This window comes from Chiloscyllium plagiosum, unplaced genomic scaffold, assembly GCF_037043375.1.
Source record: "Chiloscyllium plagiosum isolate Xiang-an unplaced genomic scaffold, Cpla_swu_hap1 HiC_scaffold_22, whole genome shotgun sequence".
NCBI classification, from domain to species: Eukaryota; Metazoa; Chordata; class Chondrichthyes; order Orectolobiformes; family Hemiscylliidae; genus Chiloscyllium; species Chiloscyllium plagiosum.
In genome coordinates, this window is record NW_028270160.1 from 14,550,305 (window position 1) to 14,570,930 (window position 20,626).

The 20,626-nt window shown below is 44.5% G+C and overlaps 1 protein-coding gene across 7 annotated transcripts in view; it reads right to left on the reverse strand.

Moving 5' to 3' along the window:
• The window catches only part of LOC122561290 (A-type potassium channel modulatory protein KCNIP2), a 365,867-nt gene that overhangs the window by 2,030 nt on the left and 343,211 nt on the right, over positions 1 to 20,626 (reverse strand). For all 7 annotated transcript variants that reach the window (XM_043712949.2, XM_043712947.2, XM_043712948.2 and 4 more), the window contains 5 exons: positions 12,084 to 12,208; positions 10,829 to 10,898; positions 8,151 to 8,221; positions 7,159 to 7,266; positions 4,492 to 4,596 (listed from right to left, as the gene is read on the reverse strand). In XM_043712949.2, the coding sequence (XP_043568884.1) occupies positions 4,492 to 4,596; positions 7,159 to 7,266; positions 8,151 to 8,221; positions 10,829 to 10,898; positions 12,084 to 12,208 (479 nt within the window). The remainder of the gene's footprint in view (positions 1 to 4,491; positions 4,597 to 7,158; positions 7,267 to 8,150; positions 8,222 to 10,828; positions 10,899 to 12,083; positions 12,209 to 20,626) is intronic.

Here is a 20,626-nt window from a genome sequence, read left to right on the forward strand (position 1 = left end):
GCAGTGTAAATCATCTTGGTGAGCTGGCAACTGGTGCGTTGAGCATAGATCTGGTCTCTATAAGCACGGAAGGATATACTGTCTAGAGAGCAGAGGTTCACCAGACTGCTTCCTGGGAGGGTGGGATTGTCCCATTGAGGAGAGATTGAAGTGACTGGGCCTGTGTTTTCTGGAGTTTAGAAGAATGAGAAGTGATCTCACAGAAGTGCACAAAATCCTTACAGGAAAGGACAGGATGGATGCAGGAAGGCGGTTTCCCCTGTCTGAGGGCTGTCAAGAACCAGGGAACAGTCTCAGAATAAATTTAGGACTGAGGTGAGGAAGAATTTCAGAGGTGGGTGATTCTTTAGAATTGTCTACCTCAGAGAGCAGTGAAAGCTTAGTCATTGAGTTACATTCTACTTAGTCATTGAGTTACATTCTACTTAGTCATTGAGTTACATTCTAGTCGGAGACCGATAGATATCTAGATGCTGATGACATCACGGAATATGGTGATACTGCAGGAAAATAACAACTGGAATCTTGGAGCAAGCTTGAAAGGCCAAAGGATCTATTTTTGTTCCTATTTCATATGTTCTTAATATGTTATCATTGTAGATTTTTTTTAAACAGATGCAGTTTGTGTCAAAATTGTCAAGTAAATATTTCCTGTTGCTGTGCTTGTGCTAATGAGCTCATCAAACATTTCAAGGACAGATATAACATGGGGTTAGTTACAGAGTAAAGCTCCCTCTAACTGTCCCTATCAAACACTCCTGGGACAGATATAGCCCGGGGTTAGATACAGAGTAAAGCTCCCTCTAACTGTCCCTATCAAACACTCCTGGGACAGATACAGCCCGGGGTTAGATACAGAGTAAAGCTCTCTCTAGCTGTCCCTATAGAACACTCCCAGGACAGGTACAGCAGTGTGAGGTTATTTACAGAGTAAAGCCCCCTTCATGCTGTCTCCTTCAAATACCCCCAGGACAGTTACAGCTGGGTTGGGAGTGTGTGTTAGGCGTTATTCAATACAGAGTAAAGCTCCTTCTACTGCTCTAAAGTAAGGTACGGCTCTCTCTCGACAGTGTCCCCAGCAGTAGGTGATGGTCAAGTGGTATTGTCACTAAACAATTAATCCAGAGCCCAAGTGATGTCCTGGGGATCTGGAATTGAATTGTTGTGCAGCAGATGTCGGAATTTGAATTATATGAAAAATATCTGGAATTAAGAATCGACTGATAACCATGAAACCATTGTCAACTATTGGAAAAATCCATCTAGTCCATCTGGTGTACAGGTGATTCCAGACTCTCAGCAATTTAGTAACTCTCAACTGCCCTCTGAAATGGCCAAGCAAGCCAAGTTGTCTCAAGGTCTCAACAAAGAAATGAAACCAGGTGGACCACCAGCATTGTCCTAGGCACTGGGAAGGACAATACCAGAAACAGCTCTGTCGACCCTGCAAGGGCTCCTCACTAACATCTGGGGGCTAGTGCCAATATTGGGAGAGCTGTCTCACATATTAATCAAGTAACAGCCTAACACGGTCATATTCACAGACAGTGTCCCAGACATCACCATCACCATCCCTGGATATGTCCTGTCTCACTGGGAGGACAGACCCGGTAAAGGTGGCAGCACAGTGGTATATGGTCAGGACAGGGTTGCTCTGAGAATCTTCAATATTGGCTCTGAACCCTATGAAGTCTCACAGTTTCAGGTTAAACAGGGGTAAGGAAACCTCCTGCTAATTACCATGTACTGTCCTCCCTCGGTTGATTAATCAGTATTTCTCCATGTTGAGCAACATTTGGAGGAAGCACTGAGGGTGACATGGGTGCAAAATGTAATCTGGGTGGGGGATTTCAACTTCCACCACCAAGAGTGACTTGACAGCAGTACTTTAGTCAGGTCCTAAAGGACATAGCTGCTAGAATGGGTCTGTGGCAAGTGGTGAGGGAACTAACAAGAGGGAAAAACATACTTGCAGATGCATCTGTCAATGATAGTATTGGTAAGAGTGACTAAAGCACAGTGCTTATGGAGATGAAGTCCCAATTTCACATTGAGAATATCCTCCATTGTGTCATGTGGCACTATCACTGTGCTAAATGAGGCAGACTTCGAACAGATTTAGCAACTCAAGACTGGCCATCTATGAGGCACTGTGGGCCATCAACAGCAGTAGAACTGTACTCCAGCACAATCTGCAACCTCATGTCCTGGCATGTCTCCTATTCAACCATTACCATCAAGCCAAGGAATCAACCCTGGTTCAAAGGAGAGTGCAGGTGGGCAAGCTAGGAGCTGTACCAGGCATACCTGCAGATGAGGTGTCGACCTGGTGAAGCTACCAAACAGGACAGCTTGTATGTCAAACAACATAAGCAGCAAATGATAGACAGAATGATCCCACAACCAACTCATTAGATCTAAACTCTGCAGTTCTGTCACATCCAGCATGGTGGACAGTTAAACAACTCACAGGAAGAGGAGGCCCCATAAATATCCCCTTCGTCAATGATGAAAGAAACCAACATATCAGTGCAAAATAGAAGGCTAAAGCATTTGCAGCAATCTTTAACCAGAAGAGCAGAGTGGATGATCCATCGTTGCCTCCTCTCTGGTACAGTCTACAGTTTTCAGCCAAGTTGATTCACTCCACGTGATATCAAGAAATATTTGGAGACACTGGATAATGAAAAGGCTATGGGCCCTGACACATTTGGGCAATAGTACTGAAGGCTTGTGCTCCTCTCGCCAAGCCATTCCTGTACAACACTGGCATCTACCCAACAATGTGGAAAATTGCTCAGGTATGTCTGTACATAAAAAGCAGGACAAATCCAACCCAGCCAATTACTGCCCCATCAGTCTACTCTCCATCATTAGTAAAGTGATGGAAGGCATCATTAACAGTGCTATCAAGCAGCTTCTGCTCAGCAATACCCAGTTTTGGGTTCTGTTAGAGCCACCCAACTCTTCATGTCAGTACTTCCTCTGTTGCAAACACAGACAAAAGAGCTGAATTCCAGAGGTGTGGTGAGAATGACAGCCTTTGACATCAAGGCTGCATTTGACTGAGTGTGGCATCAAGGAGTCCTAGTAAAACTGGAATCAGGGAGCAAAACTCTCTACTGGTTGGAATCACACCTGCCACTTAGGAAGGTGGTTGTGGTTGTTGGAGGTCAGTCATCTCAGATTCAGGACATCTCTGCAGGAGTTCCTTAGGATAGTGTCCTAGGCCCAACCATCTTCAGTTGCTTCATCAATAACCTTCCCTCCATAATAAAGTCAGAAGTGGGGATGTTCAGTAATAATTGCACAATGTTTAGCACCATTCACGTCCCCTCAAATACTGAAGCAGTCCATTGCCAAATGCAACAAATTCTGGACAATATCCAGGCTTGGACTGACATGCAGCATGTAATATTCACACTACACAAATGGCAGGCTATGACCATCTCCAATGAGAGACAATCTAACCAACCCCCTTCATATTCAATGGCATCACCATCACTGAATCCCCCAGTATCATCCTTGACCAAAAATTCAACTGGACTCACCATATAAATAGTGTCTACAAGAGCAGGTCAGAGGCTAGGAATACTGTGGCAAGTAACTCACCTCCTGACTCCCCAAAGCCTGTACATCATCGACAAGGCACAAGTCAGGAGTGTGATGGAATACTCCCCACATGTTTGGATGGGTGTAACCCCAATAACACTGAAGAAGCTCAACATCATCCAGGACAAAGCTGCCTGCTTGATTGGCACCATGTCGACTTCCTGCACCGCTGATGCTCAGTAACAGTGTATACTATCTCCTGAAAAACTGACCAAAGGTCATTAGCCAGTACCTTCCAAACCCACAATCACTTCCATCTAGAAGGACAAGGGCAGAAAATACACGGGAACAGCAGCATCTTAAAGTCCCCTCTAAACACCTCACCATCCTGACTTGGAAATATACCACCTTTTCTTCACTATCAAATCCTGAAACTCTCTCCCTAAAGATATTGTGGGTCAACCTACAGCATGTGGACTGCAGCAGTTCAAGAAGGCAGCTCAGTAGCTTCTCAAGTGCAACCAGGGACAGACAATAAATGCTAGCTAGTGAGTGACACCCACATCCCACAAGTGAATATTTAAAAAAACACACCCAGGGCAGGTAAAACATAGGAGTAAAGTCCTTTCTACTTTTTAAACTGAAAGTAAAGCCATCTCTATCCCTTTAAACTGAAAGTAAAGCCCTTTTCTGCACCATTCCCATCAAACACTCCCAGGACAGTACAGCACAAGGTTAGATACAGACTAAAGCTTCCTCTACTCTTGTATAAAACAGATGCAGATGCTGGAGAAACAAAAACAGATATTTCTGGAGACACTCAGCAGGTCTGGCAGCCTATGGGAAGAAAGCAGATTTAACATTTCGAGTCCAGTGGCTCTTCATCAGAAGTCATATGTTACATCAGATAGTCAGAATTTTGAACCCATGACCTCTTACCTGGAAGAAGGTTTCCACGTGTTCCTGTGGTGATTCCTCCCTCACTGTCGGGTAGGTGTACTTTCCCATCATGTCGTAAATGGATTTCATAATATCCAGCATTTCCTGCAAATAGGTCAAAGGAAAAGAATTAATCAGACGCCACTTGCCATCTCCCTTCGGATCAGTTCAACTAGGGGTCAAACTCAAACTCATTTTAGAACACACAACCACCAACACAGGGGGCATTGTTGGCTGGGCCAGCATTTATTGCTGTCCCGAGTTGTCCTTGAGAAAATGGTGGTGAGCTGCCTTCTTGAACCACTGCATTCCATTTGTTCTTGTATTCTTAGCTTCTAACACCGATGTCTAATCCTCAACTGAGTACACACATTCACACTCATAAGCACACATTTATGCACATTCTTATACACTATCCCACACTGACACACACACACACACAGAGTCTCGCACTCATATACACATATACTCACAGTCATACACGGCGTTACACTCATACACGCACACACTCTCACACACACACAGACAAACACATTCATACTCCCACTAATACAGATTAAGCCACACTCCCAGTCTAACAAACACACCCACATGCAGTCAGACAGGTGCTCACTGTCACACACAGACACATTCATTCTCTCACACACAGACACAAACTTGCTTTTACACACAGACTTGCTCAGTTTCACACACAGACACAAGCTCGCTCTCACACACAGACATGCTCAGTCTCTCACACACAGACGTGCTCAGTCTCACACACAGAGACACACTCTGTCACACAGACACATGATGAAGGGCTTTTGCCTGAAACATCGACTCTCCTGCTCCTCAGATGCTGCCTGACCTGCTGTGCTTTTCCAGCAGCACACTCTCCACTCGATTCGCCAGCATCTGCAGTCCTCAATCTCGCCACACAGACACATGCTCAGTCTCTCACATATAGACATGCTCAGTCTCTCACACACAGACACACACTCTGTCACACAGACACATGCCTTGCTCTCACACACAGACAAACGTTCACTCTCACACACAAACACACACACTCACACAGACACGCTCACACACAGACACATGCTCACTCAAGGCACACGTTCACTCTCAACAAAGACACATTTTCACTCACCCACAGACACAAGCTTGCTCTCACACAAACACACGCTCGCTGTTACACACATGCTCGCGCTCACACTCAGACACACACTCGGTCTCACACACAGACAAATGCTCGCTCTCAAGCACAGACACACACTCACTCACAAGTCATATACTCACTCACACAGACAGGCACATATTTGCTCTCACATTTGCTCTCACACAAACACAAGCTCGGTCTCTCATTCACACAGACACAAACTCACACTCACGCACACACGTACAAACACATGCTCACACATGCTACATCTCAATGGCTTTCATGCACATTGACTGTAGTGACACAAGGCCCTTTTACAGTCTCCAGAGCCAGTGCAGACATCTGCGTCTGTTCAAGCTCTGGATTATTCAGTGATGTTGAGACCTGTTTTCTTCTGGCTAAGAATCTTAGTCTCAGACCCACTGACTGCAGGGACCAGGAAAACCCTGGTTCCCAAGACAAATGAAAATGGCAATTCATCACCCACTTCCACTGTCAGCTGCACCTTCAGGGAAAGAAGTGGCAACTCCCATTGGAATAACAGTGTTCACAACTTCAGAACATCTGAAAACATTGCACAGCCAATTTTGTAGTATTGTTATAATGTTGTAATGCTGGAAACATATTCAATTCATGCAGAGCAAGCCTCCACAGAAAGCAATATGATCACAATCAGATAGTCGTTCACTGAAGAATCAATATTGAGCTGGACTTGGGGAAGACGAAATAGTGGTTCTGGGCTATTTCACATCCTTATGAGAAGCCAGATGGTACCTGGGTTTCAAACCTCACTGTGACAGGGCAACTCTCCCGGAGCACTGCACTGGGAATGTTGATCTGAATGAAGTGCTTGACTTTCTAGAGTGGAACTTGAACCCTGGAACCTCCAAATCAGGTATGAGTGAAGCTCACTGAGTCACAGCTCACACCACAGCAGAGCAAAGAGACCAGAGATTCTGTCTTGTTAGATGGAGCATCACTGAAATGAGTGACAATATTACGATCGATACAGGGCAGAATCTTGTGGAGGCAATGTCAGTCTCAATCACAGGTGAGAGAGCCCCACATTGTGTCTTTCTGTGAAGGCTCATACCATCAATTGACAGGAGAATGGGATAACCTTTCCACCCACATGTTAGTCACAGTGGAATCTGGAATATGGTGGAGTCCCTACTTGCCAGCTTCCCACCTGAATAAATGACACTCTCTGTGGGTTAGATCACCCAAAGGACTCATGGGAGCTGTGCCTGTTATCAAGGTCAGCTGCTGATTGGAGCGTTCGGAGGATATTCCCACATGATGTCAAATGACCGCATTTCCAAAGTACTTCACCGGCTGCAGAGCACTTTGGAATGTAATGAGAAAAGTGCAAGCGAAGTACGAAACAATTTCCATTCCTTTGTTCTCTGTCTTTCTCTCTCACACTCTATTTCTCTCTTGTCCTCTTTCTCTCACTTTCCTTTCTCCCCCTTGCATTTAAGAGAAATTATTAATCATTCATTTCACACCTTCCCTCATCTCCAGTTTACCTCTCTGGTTATGCAGCCGTCTTTATTTAAATCATACAGGTTGAATGCCCAGCTGAGTTTGTCATCAATAGTCCCACGGAGAATGACAGATAAACCAGTCACAAAGTTCTGTGAGAAGACAAAATGAGAAACAATAAGATCTGCTCCAGCAACAGTGAAGTGAGCATAATCTGTCTTCTGGTATCCTCTGGTTCTCAAACATGGTAAATAATCATACTTTAGACTTGCAAAGCTTAGAGCCTGTTCCCTTTAATCCATGCTGCCTGGTTAAGAGAGTTCCTTAGGCTGAAATTGTGTTACCCAACACCTGACTCTTAAAGGCAGCTATGAATGCAGCCCATTGCAACACTTACACACGTAACTCATGTCTGGCTAACTAGTTTCTTGCTCTTTACTGACAATACAATAACATAGAACAGATACTTATCACATTAACAGTTCTAGTCAGGAGCTGTGCTGCACCTCTTGAGACTGTTAGATTATACTGTGACCAATATGTAGAACATCTACGGCATGATGGCTCAGTAATTAGCACTGCTGCCTCACAGTGCCATGGACTTGGGTTTGATTCTAGCCTCGGGTGACTGTCTATGTGGAGTTTGCACATTCTCTCTATGTCTGCATGGGTTTACTCTAGGTGCTGCAGTTTCCTCCCACAGTCTAAAATGGTGGATTGGTCATGGGAAATGCTGGTTTCTGATGATAGGGTTGGGGGGCGGAGGGGGGTGGGGTCTGGGTGGGATGCTCTTCAGAGAGTTGGAGTGAACTTGATGGGCCAAATGGTTTGTTTCGACACTGTTGGTTCTATGATTTCACTCCTCTCACCCTTCTTTTATCAATTAACCATATCACCTTTGTCTTGAAATGTTTTTAAAAAGCATAACATCCACAATCTGTCTTTCATATCTACTTTGGTGCTTCAAAATCTAACAGGAAGGTACTCCCTGCCCCAGCTCCCCATTCTTAGCCAGAGTTGCAGGAGATTCACTAACCTCGAAACTGACAGAGCCATTGTGGTCTGTGTCAAAGGCATTGAACAGGAAGTGTGCATACATGCTGGAGTCTGCAATGGAAAGCATATCATCTTCAGTATTGAAACAATAATGTTCAGCTCATTCATTCACTTACTTTCAGTGCACAAGACTTTCCAGCAGATGGATGCAGATTAAAGCTCGCTCTATATTGTGCCCATCAAACATTTTCACAACAGGTTGGGTTAGAGACAGAGTAAAGCACCCTCTACTCTTTTAAATTGAAAGTAAAGCTTTGTCAACTCTTCTGGACTGAAAATAAAACTCCCTCTACTCTTTTAAACTGAAAATAAAACATTGTCTATACTGTCCCCATCAAACACTCCCAAGACAGATGTAGCACGGGATTAGATACCAGAACAACAAGGACAGCAGATATAAGGGATCACCACTGTCTGCAAGTTCACCTCCAGGCCATTCACCACCCTGACTTGGAAATATTCCTTCATAGTTGCTTAGTCAAGATCCTGGAACTCCTTCCTCAACAGCACAGTGGGTGTCCCTACAATCAAATGGACTGAAGGAAGCTCACCACCACCTTCTCATGGTGATTAGGGATGGACAATAAATGCTGGCTCAACCAATGACCCTATGTCTCAAGAATGCATGAAGAATGATTGTCATTCATTTGCTGATAATTCCCCAGTCAGTTAGGCCTAGCCTCTAAGCCACATCCCTGAGAGTCTTTTAACTTTTAACCTATTCCTTCATTTTCCTAGTTTAGACTACAAAAGACTTGAATGTTAACTATTACCTTATTTCTTTATTTTTCTATGTTTCAATGAAGTAATGCTTAAATACTTTGTACCTAATTTTTTTTGTACTTTGGTACCTAAGATGGTGCCATGTGTGGTGACATTATATACTTTTCACTGTACTTGAGTACACGTGGTAATAAATTCTAAATCTATCTATAAAATCTATCAGTCTTATAGTATCTGTCTGATGGCTAAATCACTGAAACTCTGATCCTTCATTATCTTTCAATGGGACAAAATAAACACTAGCCTAGAGGTGTGTTTCTGAATGTTGGCTGATCTATGCTGATCCCATGCTACCTGTATGGCTGAGTTCAGGCATTGCTTTGCCTGTCATGAAAGGGTCAATTGTTTTATAATTCTGAGAATGTTAGAATCACTGGCTGCATGCATAATTGTTACCCATTCAAAGGTGCCTTGGCATTTGACCCAGTGAGGCAGAAGTGGGTACTGCAGATAGAGTCATAGAGTCATAGAGATGTACAGCATGGAAACAGACCCTTCGGTCCAACCCGTCCATGCCGACCAGATATCCCAACCCAATCTAGTCCCACCTGCCAGCACCCGGCCCATATCCCTCCAAACCCTTCCTATTCATATACCCATCCAAATGCCTCTTAAATGTTGCAATTGTACCAGCCTCCACCACTTCCTCTGGCAGCTCATTCCATACACGTACCACCCTCTGCGTGAAAAAGTTGCCCCTTAGGTCTCTTTTATATCTTTCCCCTCTCACCCTAAACCTATGCCCTCTAGTTCTGGACTCCCCATCCCCAGGGAAAAGACTTTGCCTATTTACCCCATCCATGCCCCTCATAATTTTGTAAACCTCTATGAGGTTACCCCTCAGCCTCCAACGCTCCAGGGAAAACAGCCCCAGCCTGTTCAGCCTCTCCTTGTCGCTCAGATCCTCCAACCCTGGCAACATCCTTGTAAATCTTTTCTGAATCCTTTCAAGTTTCACAACATCTTTCCAATAGGAAGGAGACCAGAATTGCACGCAATATTCCTACAGTGGCCTAACCAATGTCCTGTACAGCCGCAACATGACCTCCCAGCTCCTGTACTCAATACTCTGACCAATAAAGGGATGCTGGAGATTAGGGTCTAGATTAGAGTGGTGCTGGGAAAGCACAGTAGGTCAGGCAGCATCCAAGGAGCAGGAAAATCGATGTTTCGGGCAAAAGTCCTTCATCAGGAATTTGACACAGTGAGACTTTGGTAGGAAATTTTAGAGCGTAATTCAGAGTGAATCACACAGCAATGGATCTGCAGGAGTCAGATGTCAGCCCAGATCAGTCAAGGACAGCAGACCTTCTTCCTTGATGGTGCATCCAAGGACTCATTGGGACATTCCTCAGCTACACAACTGCTTTTACCAACCCCAGCCATTTTTCAAAGACAATTCAAATTGAGGGGAAGTGATGGTCTAGTGGTATAATCACTGAACTACTCACCCAGAGTTCACAAGTAATATTCTGCTGACCTGGGCTTAAATCTGGCAGTTGTGGAATTCTAATTCAATAAAAATCTGGAATTAAGAGTCTAATGATGACCATGAAACCAGTGTTGCTTGTTGGGGGAGAAAAATCATCTGGTTCATGAATATCCTTCAGAGAAGGGAACTGCTGACTTAGAGACCTGGTCTGACTTACACGTGACTCTGACTCACACCAATATGGTTGACTCTTAACTTCCGTCTGGATAATTAGGGATGACCAATAAATGCTGGTCTAGCCAGTGGCACCCACATCCCATGAATGAATAAAACAAAATGATTAAACTGCCATTGAAGCATTATTAATCCAGACCTATGAATTACTGAACCAGTAAAATAACCATTGTCTTACTACAGACCCAGAACTCAGAGTTTCCACTCACCTCCTTGAGGGAAGAACTGGGAATAAATCTGTTTAAATGTCTCTTCATTAACAACACCACTGGGACACTCCTGGCAGCAAGGGACACAAGTAAATATCAAATTCAGTTGCAATCTGTACAGAGCATTGATCAAACAGTTATGATTTCAACACGGCACGGTGGCTCAGTGGTTAGCACTGCTGCCTTATGGCGCCATGAGCCCAGGTTCAATACCAGCCTTAGGCGACTGTCTGTGTGGAGTTTGCATGTTCTCCCTGTGTCTGCGTGGGTCACCTCCAGGTGCTCCAGTTTCCTCCCACAGTCAAAAGGTTAGGTGGATTGGCCATGCTAAATCCCCTATACTGATCAGGGATATAGGTTAGGTGCATTAGTCAGGGCAAATATAAAGTAATAGGGTAGGCAATTGGGTCTGCATGGGATACTCTTCGGAGGTTCAGTGTGGACATGTTGGGCCAAATGGCCTGGTTCCACACTAAAGGAATTCTATGATAATAAAGATCTAGGTTTATGTACTATAGTTGATGTGGGACACTTGAAGAGGTGAGTCATGTAACACTAGTGAGTCAATAGGCTCTGGAGCTTGTTCAGATTGTGCTTTGCAGAATGTACAATTTTGGAATAAAGCCTCCCTGTCTGAGGGTTGCAACAAACAATGAGTGTGTATGTTCTTTAGTTCTGACTGGAGCTTAAAAACTACCCAGTACAGAATACTAACTAGGTTCTTTAGCTGGAGAACAAGTATGTGAACACTGACATTTAGTGCACAGTCAAATTAGGAGAAAACTTGCATTTCTGCGCAGCCTCTCAACATCACTTGACAGACAATGAAATTCATTTGAAATAAGGTTTCTGCTGTAATGTGGGAAATATGGCGGCCCCTTTGAGCACAGCAGGCTCCCGCAAGCAGGTATGAGACAGGCATAAGATCATGTGATCTTGATTCAGGGGCTAAATATTGCCCTGGACACCGGGAGCAACACCCCACACTTGTCTTTGAAATAGGGCCAATTTAATCTCCCACATCCACCTCCGAGAACAGACAGGTTCTCAGTTTATTGTTTCATGCTAAAGGTGGTATCCCTGACAGGGTGGCAATCACTCAGCACTACACTAGAGGCCTGAATGATGTCCACAAGCCCCTGGAGTTGGACTTGAACCCACAACCCTCTGACCCGGTGTGTGTACAGTGAGTGGTCTGTGGTTAGCCACCACGTGGAACAGCTACTGCCTCGTTTTAATCTACCCAAGAACTCACAGTTTTGAAGCCCCGATAGAGGACCTGGAGTTCTTTCTTGGTGAACTTCGTTTGCCCTTGAAGCTGTTCCAGGCCTTCAGGTCGGTGACACACTGTGGATGGTTCAAATTCATCCTCAATGCTGTCTGGATGGATAAAGAGGGAGAGACAAAGAAACAAAGTTAGAGATGAAGCTTTCCTAATGGGTGCCAAGTTAACTGGGAAAATGGATGGATAATGGATAAATGAATGATCATTGTCAACTCAAGTGCTAATTCAAATGAAAAAGTTGTAATCCCAGGGTCTCAGTGAGGTAATGGAATCATCAAGAGATATATCACTGAGTGAGACCATTTGGCACATCATGTCCTGTGCTAGCCCTTTGATAGGGCCACCTGAGTAGTTATACACCTTTCCTCTTTCTCCATAATTCTGTAATTTTCTCTTCAACATTTATTCAATCCACTTTTGGAAATGAATCTGCATCACTGTCCTTTCAGGCAGTGCGTTCCAGATCAAAACAATAAAAATTCTCATCTTCCCCTTTCTAATTAGCCAATTGTTTTCATTTTGTATCCTCTAGTCTCCTACAGTTTCTCTTCATTAATTTTCCCAAAACCATTCATTATTTTGAACACCTCTATATTGAATTTCCGTTTCACCTTCTCTACTGTAAGGACCGTGATCCCAGCTTCTTCAATCTCTCCACATGAACTGAAGTTCCACACCCCTGCTACCTCTGTAACTTTGTCAAGATCCTGAAAATCTTATATTTCACTTCATTCCCTGGTATATTTGAAACAAGCCTCTCTTGGGATCAGCAGTGGAGAATGTGTGTTTGCTAAGGTGCTCATGACATCTTTGGGAGAAAGATGTTTTGAAAATATTGTTTGGTATCACTCATGAAATTACACATTTGAAAGCTGGCAACTGGACAAGTAGCATCTGGTATTTACAATTCAAGTTTTGAGCTCTGAAGTAACAAGCAATGTTGTTTCCTCAATAAGTCATTCAATAGATGCATTGCCTAAAACACAACAACCAATAAGATCCCAGATCCAAGCCCAGTCAGTGCTGGGTCAACCAATCCCATCAGCAGCCCACTCTGTGCCTTCAGGTCACTGGGAAGGAGAGGGGAGGAAACTAACCAAGGAATCGACGGGCTGAACAGCCTTCTCTTGAGGCATGATAGTCTGCAATTCTATGAAATGAGCACACCCACGGGTGGCATCAGAGATCTTGCACAGAAAGTGTACCCAATCTGTGAGGGTAGCCACAGAACTGTGATCACATCACTGCTCCTGGAACTATCTGGACTTTGTGCAGTAAATGGCTTATCTCCTTACTACCCAAAGCCTCAACACCATTTGCAACTTGTGAGTGTGACAAAGAGGTCAACTATCTCCCTTTGACATTCGACTGCATCCTCGTCTCCCAGCATCAACATTGAGCAGATAGACACTGGCAGCAGCTACATGAGCAGCTCAGAGGCTGGGAATTTCGCAGTGAGTAACTCGCCTCCTGACCTCCCAAAGCCTGACCACCATCTACACGACACAAGTCAGGAGTGTGATAGTAGAGTGAAGTGCCACTCTGGACGTAACAGCTGAGAAGCTTGTCGATATCCAGGACAAAGCAACGCAATAATTAACAACCCATCCACCACCTTAACCAGTCCCTGCTTCCACCGTCTGTACTCAGCAGCAGCAGTGTGTACCATGCCCAGCAATTTGCTGTTGCCTTCAACAACACTTTCCAAACCTATGATCTCTACCAACTAAAATGGCAAAGGCAGCAGATACAAGGCAACACCACCACCTGCAAGTTCCCCTCCAAGCCACTCACCGTCCTGACTTGGAAATATATCACCATTCCTTCAGTGTCGCTGGGTCAGAATGTATTTTTTATTCACTCGTGCGATTTGGGCATCTCTGGCATTATTGCTCATCACTAGTTTCCCTTGGATTTTAATCCAAAAGAAAATCCTGGAACTCCCTCCATTATGCAACTGTTAGGCTCCCCACATTAAATGGTTTGCAAGAAGGTAACTCACTATCACCTACTCCAGAGCAGTTACAGATGGGCAACAAATGTTGGCCCAGTAACTGATGCTGAAAATGTGTTGCTGGAAAAGCGCAGCAGGTCAGGCAGCATCAAAGGAGCAGGAGAATCAACGTTTCGGGCATGAGCCCTTCTTCAGGAAGTGAGGACTCCAGCATCTGCAGTCCTCACTTTCTCCTTCCAGTAGCTGATGCCCACATCCTGTTAAAGAATAAATTAAAATGGGAAAAACTAGCATCATTGTAATGAGAGGAATGATGAGGGAGACAAAATCTTTCATCGCTGTCTCTTAACACCAGTCATCCTGCCTATCTTCATCTGACAACCTGCCCCATTCATTGGTACACAGGAGGGTCAGGTGGGGACTGTATAGTCCTGGAAACTGCTCAATAGAGACCATACAATTGCTCCAGAGGACAACTCCCAGAGCTTCAACCCATTTCATACAAGAATGAAGACCCTTCTTTCACTTAACAGCAGGACTGAGGGAATGTTCTGGACCTTCTGTAGAGGTTAGGAATAAAAACACCAAGTGTAAATGTAAAATGGGATGGGAATGTGGAACTAATTTTGGAAGGTGAGTGAGCCATGATGACTGAGGAGATAACCAACATGAATGGAGGTGGAGATTGAAGGAAACCACACCATTCTTCAGTGGGATCCTAATTGGCCTCATGGGACCCTGATTTTAATTAGGGCTTTTTGACCCTGGACTTTCCCGTTTGGATTTAAGGTTGAGGATCTGCGGAGAACTTGTCCCACCTATAAGCTTTTGCACTGAGAGCACCCAATTCTTGAATCCCTGGGTGATATACAGGTGGGTATTGAGATGCCTTCTGAAATGCCCCTTCTCCACTTGAGATACAAAACACTGATGAGAACCCAATAGAATATAGGAGGTCCCCAATTTATAAATGTCTGACTTACAAATGCTCATATTTAGGAGCCATCCTATACAGTGGTGTATTTTAAATATTGAATGTTTCCTGCACTTGCAGATGGCTGCTTTATATTGTCCTGCATTGAATTTGGCTTGTGAATATTGGATTCTCATCAGTACTTTGTATGTCAAGGGGAGAAGGGGCATTTCAGATGGCATCTCAGCATCCACCTGTATATCAATCTCTCCTCTCGCTGAGGTGTGGTGCTGCTCAGGCTAAACCACCACCAGTCGTCTCTCTCTTTTTAATGAGAGAGCAGGCCTATGGTTTTATCAGATTATTTCGACTTTACCTTTACTCCAGAGGTGCACCAGTGGATCGGTACTGAGGGAATACCACATTATCAGAGGGTCAATGCTGCAGGAGCACCAAATTCTTAGAGGATCAGTTCTGAGGGAGAACTTCACTGTCAGAAGAGCAATACTGAGGGAGTGCCTCCTGTTGGAAGGTCAGTACTAAGTGAGTGCTGCACTGTCAGAGAGTCAGTGCTGAGGGAGAGCTGCACTGCCACAGAGTCAGTGCTGAGGGAGTGCTGCACTGTCGGAGGGTCAGCACTGAGGGAGTGCTGCACTGTTGGAGGGTCAGCACTGATGGAGTGCTGCACTGTCGGAGGGTCAGCACTGAGGGAGTGCTGCACTGTCGGAAGGTCAGCACTGAGGGAGTGCTACACTGCCTGAGGGTCAGCACTGAGGGAGTGCTGCACTGTTGGAGGGTCAGTACTGAGGGAGTGCTACACTGCCTGAGGGTCAGCACTGAGGGAGTGCTGCACTGTTGGAGGGTCAGTACTGAGGGAGTGCTACACTGCCTGAGGGTCAGCACTGAGGGAGTGCTGCACTGTTGGAGGGTCAGTACTGAGGGAGTGCTACACTGCCTGAGGGTCAGCACTGAGGGAGTGCTGCACTGTTGGAGGGTCAGTACTGAGGGAGTGCTACACTGCCTGAGGGTCAGCACTGAGGGAGTGCTGCACTATTGAACGTTAAGACTGAGGAAGTGCTGCACTGTTGGAGGGCCAGCACTGAGGGAGTGCTACACTGCCTGAGGGTCAGCACTGAGGGAGTGCTGCATTATTGAACATTAAGACTGAGGAAGTGCTGCACTGTTGGAGGGCCAGCATTGAGGGAGTGCTGCATTGTCAAAGTGTCAGTTCTGAGGGAGCACTGCACTGTCTGATGGTCAGTACTGAGAGAGTACCATATTGTAAAAAGGGTCAGTGTTGTGGGAGTGTCGCACTGTCAGAGGGTCGATGCTGAGGATGGTCTACATTATTGGAGCTGTCGTCTTTAAGTTATTGTTCCAAATCCTCTGTCCTTCCTATTTTGAAGAGTGAGGGAGTTCTCCCTGGCATCCTGGGACCAATATTCATCCCTCAACCAACATAATTCAAACAGATTAATCTGTTCACTACCACATGATTGCTTTTCCATGTGGTCTTGCTGTGCACTAACTCACCACCACTTCCCCTTACATTGCAACTGTAACTATACTTCAAAACTACTGCATTGGCTGGAAAGCACTTTGGGAATGACCTTAAGCCGTGAAAGGCACTACATAAATGCAAATCTATTTGACTGTGGGTTGCAATCTGTCCACTTTGCAAACCCATTGGAGAGATATTCGAACTGTAAAATAGGAGTGTGAAGACATCCATTAGAGCAGGAGCAGAAATGAAAGGAATGTGTGAGATAAAAGGGTTTAGGCTTCTCTCACTGGGACTGAGAGTATTAAAGGGATAATGTATTGGAGCTTCTTAGACCAATGAAGGACTTTGAGGTAGTGCATGATATTTGGCTGGTTTAGTGATTGGGTAACAAAGAGACATGGCCTGAACAGTTAGCAGTAGATTAATGAAAAGGGAGGTTAATAATCACATTGTCACTGAGACAATGAAAAAAAATCCTTAACACTGCACATGGACTATAATTTTATTTTAATGGTTCAGCTCGAGAGAAAGAACCAGAACAGTGGACTGAGTGGCCTCCTCTTCTGTCATGACATCACAAGAACATAAGAAAGAGGAGCATGAGTAGGCCATTTGGCCCATCAAGCCTGCGCCATCATTCATTAGGATTGTGGCTGGTCTTGAGCTTCAACCTCTGCCTTCCCATGTGGTCTCTGCTTCCCTCAAATACATGAGAGAAATCCAGGACAACCTCTGACATACGGAATTCCAGAGAAGCGCAACTCTATAGGTGGAGTAATTTCTCTTCTTCTATGTCCTCTATCCAGAGACTACTCCCATCCCACCACAGTTTGGATTCCTCGACCAGCAGAAACAGTCTCCGTTTCAACCATGTCAAACCCTTTCAGAATCGTTCATGGTTCACTTAAACCACCTCTCATTTTTCTCACCTCCAGAGGATGTCGGTCCAATCCACTCATTATAGAACAAACCTCCCCACCCCTCCAATCCCAGGGTTAAAACTAGTGAACTTTCACTGTACCAACCCCCTCCAACATGAGTGCATCTTTCTTCAACGCTGAAGATCAAAGCTGCACACAGTGTGATCTCAGTGAATTGCTTTGTCTCTGTGCCCTTGAAATTAAAAGCCCTCATGGAGTGACCTTGATGACTCTGTGAACAAACGGTACGGGATATTACATAGAACTTGTTTGGTATAGGAGGATTGGGAGGAAGCAAATTTAAAACAAGCAGAGAAACAACAAATTGGAAGCTGCTCACAGGATGAACCTAATTTCTCAGAGAGTAAGGAACATTTGAGAAACACTGCCTTGCAGGAAACGGGAAGGTTGGGAGTATCGGAGAACCTTGGGAAACATCTGGATCCTGCAGTGCAAAAACCTGGAACATACAAGGGCTGAGTGTCTTTTCCTGGTTTAATGCTTGCTCTCCATTGCGCAGTCTTAGCAAGTCCCAAATGAAAACACCATAATTCAATGTTTATTTCAATACACCACAATGTTCCGAAATGCCAAACTATCTTGATTTCTTCATTACATTTAGAAAAAAAGTCAAACACAAAAGCGTTCTCTGTGTTCTCCAAGATTTTACATTTGCTCGCTAACTTGACAGAATCACGTGGTTTTCTCCCCCACCATTCTGTGAGGGAGGTACCAGATCTAATGGATTCAGTTTTCCAATAGGCCACAGCAGGATTGAAGTCACAGCTTCTGGCTTGATCCAAACTGGCTTTGCCCATTCTATAGTAGAATCTGTCACAAGTGGCCCTGGCTGTTTGGCTGACAGCAACTTGCTGAGGAGGTGCAGTTACTGTTGTCACAGTGAGAGGCAAGACACAGCAAGATAATTGTTCTCAGCAAGATTCCACATAGAGTTGACACAGTTGGAAACCCTTCAGAGGCCAGGAATACTGGGGTTACTGAAGGGCCTCAGGTGAGATGTTAAACTGAAGTCCTAGCAACTCTTTCAGATGACTGTAAACAATCCAACAACATTTGAGTTCCAAGAAAGACCATCCCAGATTTGAAACATTAAGACCATAAGAACATTATTAATAGAAATAGGAGTAGGCTGTTCAACCCTTGAGCCTGCTCCACCATCCAATATGATCATGGCTGATCCAACATTGTGTTTCCCCATAACCTTTGATTCCCCGACTGATCAATAATCTCTCTCAGCCTTAAGTATATACAAGGACTCTGCCACCACAGCTCTCTGTGGCAATGCGTTCCATTGACTCACAACCCCCTGAGAGAAGAAATTTCTTCTTATCTCAGCCATAAATTGGTGCCCCTTTATTCTGAGCCTATGTCCTCTGGTCCTAGACTCTCCCATGAGGGGAAACATCCTCTCAGCATTTACCCTGTCAAGCCCCTTAAGAATCCCAAATGTTTCAATCAAATCACATCTTGAACTTCAAACCTCTAGTGAATAGAGTCCCAACCTGTTTAACCTTTGCTCATAACAACAATGCCTCCATACTCTGTTGACTTGATTTCTTTCTCTACAGATACTGACAGAGTTTTTTCAGCACTTTCTGGTTGCACTCCTTTTTTATAACATAATTCCCTTTGAAATAAAGGCCATTGGCTTTCTTCACAACCTGCTGAACTTGGATGCTAGTTAACTGAATCAATGCATGAGAACCCTCAAATCCGTATGTGCTCTGGCTTTCTGCTGTTTTCTCCATTTAAATAATATTCAGTTCCTGTATTCTTCCTGCTGAAGTGCATAACCTCACATTTCCACATATAATATTCTATCTTTCAAGTCTTTGCCCATACGTTTAATCTGTCTATATCCTTCTGCAGTCTCTTTGTGTCATACTCATTACTTGCCTTCCCATCTGACTGTGTCATGCACAAACCTGGCTGTCATACATTCACTTTCTTCAATCAAGTATATATTGTCAATAATTTGGCCCCACCACCAATCCATGTGGCATTCCACTTGGTTGCCATCCTGAATATGCTGCTTTTACCCCAACCTAACTCTCTATCTATTAATGAGCCAATCCATAACACTACCTTTAACACATTGGGTTCTTAAAAAAAATGAAAGAACTGTGGATGCTGTCAATCTGAAACAAAAACAGAAATCGCTGGAGAAGCTCAGCAGATCTGGCAGCATCTGTGAAGAGAAAGCAGAATTAACGTATCGGGTCCAGTGAAATGCTTACTAAATCGTTCCTCACTAACTTGATTGAGTTTTTTTGAAGAAGTAAGGAAGAGGATTGAAGAGGGTAAAGTAACGGACATGATCTACAAGACGTTCGACAAGGTTCCTCATGGTAGACTGGTCAGCAAGGTTAGTTCTCATGGAATACTAGGAGAACTAGCCATTTGGATATAGAACTGGCTTGAAGGTAGAAACAGAAGGTGGTGGTGGTGGAGGGTTGCTTTCAGACTGTAGGTCTGTGACCAGTGGTGTGCCACAAGGATCGGTGTTGGGTCCACTGCTTTTCGACATTTAAAGAGGTATAGTTAGTAAGTTTGCAGATGACACCAAAATTGGAGGTGTAGTGGACAGTGAAGAAGATTACCTCAGAGTACAATGGGATTTGATCAGATGGGCCAATGGAGTGGCAGATGAAGCTGAATTTAGCTAAATGTGAGGTGCTGCAGTTTGGAAAGGCAAATCAGGACAGGTCTTATCCACTTAATGGTAAAGTCCTGGGGAGTGTTGCTGAACAATGAAACCTTGAAGTGCAGGTGCATAGTTCCTTGAAAGTGGAGTCCGGGTAGACAGGATAGTGAAGAAGGCATTTGGTAAGCTTGCCTTTATTGGTCAGTACATTGAGTATAGGAGTTGAGAGATCATGTTGCAGCTGTACAGGACATTGGTTAGGACATGTTTGCAATACTGTGTGCAATTCTGGTCTCCCTCTATACAGAGGATATTGTGAAACTTGAAAGGGTTCAGAAAAGATTTACAAGGATGTTGCTAGAGTTGGAGGGTTTGAGCTATATGAAGAGACTGAATAGGCTGGAGCTATTTTCTCTGGAGTGTCGGAGGCTGAGGGGTGGCCTTATAGAGGTTCATAAAATCATGAGGGGTGTGGATAGGGTGAATAGGCAATGTCTTTTCCCCGGGGTTCGGGAATACAAAACTAGAGGGCATAGATGTAAGGTGAGAGGGGAAAG